The following is an 8,000-nucleotide window of genomic DNA, read 5'->3' as shown; positions in this document are numbered from 1 at the left end:
AAAGAGTATCATGGGAAGAATCTCTACATCACACTTCTAAGTTATTCTACTCCTCGCCCTCTAGAATTCTTTTAATACATACATAGTCTCTTCGTTCAATGCGTTGGGCACAGGTACAAGTGAACGCATCGAACAAAGTTATCGCATTTAGTTTTCCCTAGGTAAGTGCGCAAAAACATTCTGAATGGCCGCGTCTATTACTTGGTTGAATTGTTAATGAGAGTACTATCTGCTTCCTTTCGGTTTCGTGTACAGTGGAGAAAGTGATGTTCTTCTTTGCAAGATCTTGAGAGGTACACCAATCATGTGAATCATTGCTAGAAAGACAGGAAGACAGGATGCCTGGTAGGTAAATGTAATTTCAGATTATGCGTGTGTATTTGTATGGATATTCATTCATTCACCCGATCGACTTGCTAAGGGCAAAGCACGACAAGCAACGGTATAGTAATGCATCTATTCAGACTTCTCCATGATGTTGGATGTCAATCCAACGTCTGTGTCATTTGTCATTGGGTGCTTTGTGCTTGCTCATCTCCTTCTTGCTTTCTTCTTTCGAGGTTGTAAATGTGTGTGTTTGGGTGGAGGTTAGGGGAGGACGAGATAGCGAGGGTCTTTCCCGCACTTTTTAAAGTAATTCGTGATGCCTATGCACTGTGGATCCTATAGGATGAGTATCGTGCGCTTCTTGCGTGCCCGCCGTATGAGCTCTTGCATCGACATCGACGTACATGGAAGTAGATATGTATCTGTAGTCCTACATTCGTACGTGCATATACAAACGGACAGGCTAGCAGAGCATTGTACGAGACATGATTTCCCTACACTCGCTTTCTCATGGAACCTGCAAGGATGTGTTTATGATTCGAGGTCGAGTTCGAGTCGTTGCATTTGGATCAAAGGAGAGGAGACGAGAGCACAGCTATACTGGCGGCTGGTATGTCGCGATGGGCTTTCGTTGTTAGGTTGTTGTTTTAGCTGGTTTTTATTTGTCTTAACGATCATTTGTATGTGTGTGTAGGTGGGTGGCCCCATTTCCTTGTTTCGTCCGCGGTAGGAAGTCTTCGCGAGGGGTTTCGAGGCTGGATGTCATGTCGTGAAGACTGGGAAAAAAGAAAAGAAAATTGAAGGGAATGGGAAAGACGGCAGGAGGGGGAAGTGATATTGGAAGGATTACGGATATCATCAATAGATGCATGCCTAGTGGTGCGATGATCAGGGTTTGGATACTTGCAGGTGAGAAGGTGGGCAGGCAATAGTATCTAGTAGGAAATAGGTGATGCATAGGCAGGAGGGCAAGGAGGGGGTGAGAAGTGGAGCTTCTGCTGGCTGGGCCTGGCTGGCTGGCTGGATTGCTTGACGTAACATTTATCGAAAGGGCCGCCATACTCGAAAACGGATAATGATTGATTTGTGTGGAAAGAAAGGAGAGTGGTAGGGCGGCTCGCCAGATGGGAGCTATATCTGAAAAAGCGCTGGGAATCTGACGAGAAGGAATGATAGAAAGGAAGGGAAAAAAGCAAATAAAATTTGATAGAAGTCCCAAGGGCAGACGCGGTAATCCGTAGGTGGGTTGCATCTATCCACAATTTGGTACTGGCTAGGAATCATTGTGGCGCTGTTGGGATGGTCTTGTCCGCTTGCTTGCTTGCTTGCTTGAATGATGGATCCTCCAAGACTCGAGAGTGGTTTTTGCTCGTCATTGCCTGGATTGATAATAGTCCAGCCGATGCAAAACACATCTCAATCAAAGAGATCCAAGGGGGGCAAGTGGACTGCCACACAATCCGCACCAAAGCGATGCCAGACTTGGGCATACCGAAGCCATGGACCAAGCTGGAGGGGGAGGGACGCGGTCCCACGACGCAAGCATCCCTCATGCCTTGCCCAAGCTACAGGTAGGAGTATCTTGCAACCCCACCAGAAAATGTACTGTACGTCCTTCTGGATCTCACTCCTCATCGTCCAAGTAACCAGATAGACTATTCTACCAGACAGCGGGAAATGGGTGTGAGGGTGTGCAGGATACCTGGATAGTGCAGGAGGACACAGGGTAGGGGCAGTAGATGCCGTAGGGACCCCTGGGATTCAAGGACAAAAGGGTCCCCAGTGGCCCACGCTCAGACGCTTGCATCTTGAAATGTGAACTTGGGGCCCTCTGTTTGGTCATGTATTGTTACCAAGGCCTTTTAGCGGTGGCCGGTGTGCACGTTTCCCGCACTCGCTTAATTGAAGCTTAATGTGACGTGCAACTTTTTGATGTGGATTTGCATCATGTTGTCGTTTTCGATGTATTCTTGAGCAATGGTATGGTGTCGGTTGAATCTGAAAAATTCGATTGATACTTGGTGAAAGGGGTGGTTGATGGTGGAGGTCGGGTTAGTCGTTTGCTCTGGTGTGCGGGTGGAAGATTCTGCCCAGAAGCGCGCTCTCAATTCCCAAGACTGGATAATGGACAACAGCATGTACTGTGTAAGGTATGGAACGGGAAACCTTGAGGACGGAGAATTTCAGGAGTTTCGACTAGTTAATTACCGGTACAATGGCGAGTAGTTAACTTGACTCTGATGTGACGAGTACATAGTTGGGATAGTTTGGGTGGGGTTTTTGGTTATGTCGATGTGTACATGTACTGTGTAAGATTTGGCGAGCCGTGATTGGTCGATTCCCCTTCTGCCCCAACCCAAGATCTGCAAGCGACCACGAGATGGAAGAGGAACCAGAGAGAGTGCTAGAGCAACAGAGTGAGCACAGACCAGAAATGCACTGCCTCGACGATATATCCCTCATCGCTAACCATCATCAGTTGGATTGTCCTTCCAAGAACAACTCCTGCTTTGGGTCGGAGATTGCTCCTCACATGAAAGAACACCTGCTACCTGCTGCGCTCATCGTTTTTTTTCCTGCTTCGTGTCGGCCACCGAATGATTACCATGATGCGTGCTTCGTAATGTGGGCCAGCACTCTGCCATAACGTCGTAGGCGACTTTACATTGAGGCATTTTCCATCCTATCGCTTTGATACCCGTGATGGCTGGTCGTGATAGTCCATAGCTACCTACCGCAGCACCAGTTACTCGATGTGCCCTCTAGTTCTACCAGTCTTGCTGTGTGCGGATACGTACTGGCACCCACACATTACCACCGCCATAGGCGCGGTTATTCCATTACGTCCACATTGTAAAGGATTTTTCTTTCTTATCTGAATTGGGAAATGTAGCATGGCTCAGAACGCAATTCCGATTTGCCCTGTCGTCCGGAAGGTATCCACAGAGTGAAACGAGATCCAGAGAGCCACACTCTAGCATAGTCGAGGTTGTAGTAGTAGTAAATCATTACCCGTGTTGTTGCATAGATATAAAGCCCCCATGTCATCTTCGAGTTTCGAAAGTCTCACAATTCTACTTTGTTTGTCTCTTTCGCTCCTCTCGTCGTCTCTTCTTGCCACTTCTTGTGCGCCTCCGTTCCTATATCCCATTTTCAGTGGCTCTTTGTGCGCGACGATATATGGACAAGGAGGGTAAACCCACGCCTCGCATTCGCTTCGGCGATGAAGAGGATGGTCGCGTCGGTCGACAAGCAAACCGCGAAGGAGGTGGTGCCCATGCAAGGCGTCACTCTCGAGCATCGAGTGTGGCCTCTGGTATCTCGATGCACAGCCAAAGCAGAACCGTACAGCCCGAGACTGCACTTCCCATCACCTATCGCACTTTATCCATAGAGGTCGATGAAAACCTTCATCGCCAACAGGAAGCTGTCAAGAAGGTCAAGGAGAAGGGCACCGTCGATCTCGCCGGGCTCGAGTGGCACACAATCACCACTGACGAGATTTGCCGTCGTCTCTCTGTTGACACGCGCCATGGTTTGTCCGAAGAACAGATCAAGCGCCGTGTTGGGGAGTATGGCAAGAACAAGATGACCCCTCCGCCATCCGGCCTTGCTAGTCGTCTGTTTGGATACTTCTTTGGCGGCTTTGGCTCCATCCTTCTCGTCGCGAGTATCCTAGTCTTCATCGCATGGAAACCGCTTGGAAATCCACCCGCCGTGGCCAATTTGGCTCTTGCTTGTGTCTTGCTCGCCGTGTTCGTCATTCAGGCTGCATTCAATGCATGGCAGGATTGGTCCTCGTCGCGTGTTATGGCTTCGGTAAGTCGTTGCATGTCCCTTTGATGCTCTTACCTAGACTCCAGCTTATTGGGATGATACACAGATCGGTACGATGCTTCCTGATGCCTGCCTTGTCATCCGCAACGGCAACCAGACCAGCATCTCGGCTATTGATCTTGTTCCTGGCGACATCATCGTCATCAAGCAAGGCAACAAACTCCCTGCCGATGTTCGTTTCGTCGAGGTATCCAGCGATGCCATGTTTGACCGCGCTATCCTCACAGGTATGTATATGTTTCTCTCCTTGGAGATGACGTCTGACATTAGCTAGGTGAATCTGAGCCCTGCCCAGCAGCCGTCGATGCTACCGAAGATAACTACCTCGAGACACATAACATTGGAATGCAAGGCACCCACTGCATTTCGGGCAGCTGCCTCGGTGTTTGCGTTGCCATTGGCGACAAGACTGTCTTCGGTCGCATCGCAGAGTTGACGAGTGAGCCAAAGACTGGCAGGACACCTTTGCAGAACGAAATCCTCAGATTCGTGCTCATCATCTCGATCTTCATCACCACCGTCATCATCCTCATCATCATCCTCTGGTAAGTCCAACTTGACAAGACAAGGAATGTAGTATTGGCTAACAGGATGTTAAAGGGCAGCATGGCTTCGAAAGGATCACCCAGGATGGATCGACGTCCCACTTCTCATCGTCAGTTGCGTGAGTGCAGCAGTCGCATTCATCCCAGAAGGCCTCCCCATCGCGCTCACCACGAGTCTTACCATCGTCGCAAACATCATGAGGAAGAACAAGATCCTTTGCAAATCTTTGAAGACTGTGGAGACACTGGGTGCTGTTTCTGTCATCTGCTCGGATAAGACAGGTACTTTGACCAAGGTATGTTGGGAATTCATGACTCTAGTCGGATACCACTGACGTTCCGTAGAACAGTATGGTTGTAACGGATATCTACGCTGCTGGCGAAGAGTACACCCCCGAGGCTGCCCGTGACATGATGGCTGTCCTTCGCTCGGAACAAAACCTGAAGACGCCTGCTAGGAAACGCGAGGATATCATTGATCAGATCCGCATACTCAGTGGCCTCTGCAACTCAGGCGAGTTCGACGCTTCAACAATGCACATGCCGATCCACGAGCGTAAGATCAATGGCGACGCCACGGATCAGGCTGTCCTTCGTTTGTCCGAAAGCCTTGGTTCCGTGGCTGAGCTTCGCCAGAATTGGAAGAAGGTGTTCGAGATGGCATTCAACAGCAAGAACAAGTTCATGATCAGGTTGATGACACCCACCAGCCAAGCCGCTTCGAACAATGCGACTACCCTGATGATTAAGGGAGCACCGGACATTCTCCTGCCACGTTGTAATACCGTTCTTGGTGATAAAGGCGAGGTCATCCCCTTGACCGAAGCCCAGACAAGACGGATCGAAGATGTCAAGGATACTTGGTCTAGACAAGGTAAACGAGTCATTCTGATGGCACGCAAGAGCACAATGGCTCCATTCTCTGCCAACCACGAGAAGGAAGTCCTTGTCGCTGCTCGAGAGGGTCTGACTTTTGTCGGCATGGTCGGTATCGTCGATCCTCCTCGCGATGAGATCCCAGAGGTTGTCAGAATCCTTCGCAACGCCTCCATTCGAATTTTCATGGTTACTGGTGACTTCAAGCTCACGGCGCAGGCAATTGCTGAAGAGTGTGGTATTATATCCAATGTTTCAATGATTGACGACGTCACGGCTCTTGCTCGAGAAGTCAAACATGGGTTCACTCGGCGCTCGATTGTTCTAAGCGGTCCCGAACTGATCACGGTAAGTTGCCCACAAAAATCCAACAAATGCTGGACTAACGACCGACATAGCTCAATGAAAACCAATGGGATCAACTGTGCCAATACGAAGAAATCGTCTTTGCTCGCACGACACCAGAGCAGAAGCTTCGAATTGTCAAGGAGTTCCAGGCGCGCGATAACGTTGTCGGCATGACTGGTGATGGCGTCAATGATGCACCATCTCTCAAGGCAGCTGACATTGGTATCGCCATGGGCAGCGGTTCGGATATCGCCATCGAAGCAGCCGACATGGTCCTTCTTGACTCCTTCGCAGCCATTGTTCAGGCTGTCCAATATGGACGTCTGGTCTACGACAACCTGAAGAAGACCATCGTTTACCTTCTTCCTGCTGGTTCTTTCTCCGAGCTTTGGCCTGTCATCACCAACGTTGCCTTCGGTATCCCTCAGGTAAGTCTTCCATGCCTCCCGACAGTCGTCACTTCGCTGACAAACCTTTAGATCCTTTCCTCATTCCTTATGATCATCATTTGCTGTTTCACAGATTGTGCCGCCGCTATCACCCTCGCCTACGAAAAGCCTGAGGCCGACCTCATGCTTCGACCGCCGCGCAACATCAAGAAGGACCGTCTCGTCAATGCTAGGCTCATCTTCCACGCCTACTTCCTCGTCGGCATGTTTCAATGCATTCTATCCTTCGCGATGGCGTTCTGGTACATGGAAAGACGAGGCGTACCGTTCGCTGCTCAGTGGCTCAAGTTCGGACAGTTGGATCCCCAGTACGACCCTGACTATGTCAGTGCTGTTGCGAATGAAGCCTCATCTATTTACTTTGTTACATTGGTCATCATGTAAGTCGAATGTTAGCCAGGGGAGAGATGAAGGCCCTTGATACTAATGCATTGGTGCTAGGCAACTGTTCAATCTTCTTGCCACAAGGACTCGTCGCTTGTCGCTGTTCCAGCAACCTCCGATTTTCAACAAGGAAACACAGAACCTTCTTTTGTTCCCGGCGATGCTGTTTGCCATTGTCATCGTCTTTATCTGTAAGTGAATGATTGCCATTCGTAAATCGAAGATATATAATCGTGTTGTGGCGTTTACTGATAGCCACCGCAGTCTGCTATATACCTTCGCTCCAGAAGTCCATTCTTACTACTCAAGTGCCGGTTGAGTATTGGTTCCTGCCCGCAGCATTCGGTCTTGGACTATTGATTCTCGACGAGGCCAGGAAGTACGCTGTCAGGACTTGGCCCAAGGGATTCTTTGCTCGCATAGCATGGTGAAAGGGTTCGATTTCGTCCTTTCGTCATTCATCATACCAACATCAGGCGAATTTTCATAGCCTTTCATCTCAATACCCCTATCTCCTTTCTCATGGCCAACTGCCGAGCTTTTACTGGCTTACTCAGCCATTTGTTTTCATAGAACATCTTTGGGCATCGTTTCGCCAAGCTTTCATCAGGGCACGCAGCACATGCTCATTGGCACGTAGTAGAATCAGATAGAAAGAATCCGAGAAGATTGACGTAGTGTCAGGCTCTGATTCCAGGTACGACGTGCCTCCGTCTCATATCTATGTATTTTTCAGCAGTCCTGTTCTAGACATTTGTTCTCTCACGCATGCACTCTCCGCAGTGAAGCAACTCGAGGTACATGCAATAGATAGCGAAGGGTACATGAGCCGCATCCGGAGTGTGACAATAAGGTTCGGCAAATTTGTCCATATGCGTGGTCAACCATCGCGCATATGACCCCGTGGGGTGAAATCGGTTGATGAGCGTTTTGCCGGCTAGATTGGCCAGGGTGAACGTGCATGGATCAGGGCAGTTATTGATTGAAGATCATCGTGACCGGCTAATGTTTTTGCATCTGCCTGAACTGCTTCCATTGGGGCGGTGACCAATCGAAGTCGATATCAGGGTGTTTTCCATCCGTCGTTTTTGATGGCATTTTGATGGAAGAGGGCTTGGTGTTGCAGGGTTAGGGAAAGTGATGGTATTGAGGGAAGGTGTGGAGCGCTACGGAGCAAGCCGCAGCTGCTAAGAGGAGCAATGCCTGTCCGTGTGCCTGCTCCGAAAGACATCAT

The 8,000-nt window shown here is 49.5% G+C and overlaps 1 protein-coding gene across 1 annotated transcript; it reads left to right on the top strand.

Annotated features, from left to right (window-relative positions):
* Positions 1-3,241: 3,241 nt before the first annotated feature.
* On the top strand, positions 3,242-7,363 carry BU24DRAFT_42282 (calcium ATPase). The gene is made up of 9 exons (XM_033528087.1): positions 3,242-4,146; positions 4,211-4,391; positions 4,439-4,709; positions 4,765-5,005; positions 5,055-5,933; positions 5,984-6,361; positions 6,413-6,762; positions 6,824-6,957; positions 7,031-7,363. Exons 1-9 carry the CDS (start codon positions 3,508-3,510, stop codon positions 7,195-7,197), a joined length of 3,240 nt encoding a protein of 1,079 aa, XP_033390648.1. The 5' UTR covers positions 3,242-3,507; the 3' UTR covers positions 7,198-7,363.
* The last annotated feature ends 637 nt before the right edge of the window (positions 7,364-8,000 follow it).

The sequence above is a fragment of the Aaosphaeria arxii genome (assembly GCF_010015735.1).
Source record: "Aaosphaeria arxii CBS 175.79 unplaced genomic scaffold BU24scaffold_1, whole genome shotgun sequence".
Taxonomy (NCBI): Eukaryota; Fungi; Ascomycota; class Dothideomycetes; order Pleosporales; genus Aaosphaeria; species Aaosphaeria arxii.
The sequence above is the reverse complement of the archived record's forward strand: the minus strand, read 5'-3'. Positions and strand labels throughout refer to the sequence as shown.

Coding starts and splice junctions, on each gene's coding strand:
- BU24DRAFT_42282 (XM_033528087.1), top strand. CDS start 3,508: ATGGACAAGGAGGGTAAACCCACGCCTCGCATTCGCTTCGGCGATGAA. Junction 4,710..4,764: donor ATCCTCATCATCATCCTCTG/GTAAGTCCAACT, acceptor AGGATGTTAAAG/GGCAGCATGGCTTCGAAAGG. Junction 6,362..6,412: donor TTGCCTTCGGTATCCCTCAG/GTAAGTCTTCCA, acceptor ACAAACCTTTAG/ATCCTTTCCTCATTCCTTAT.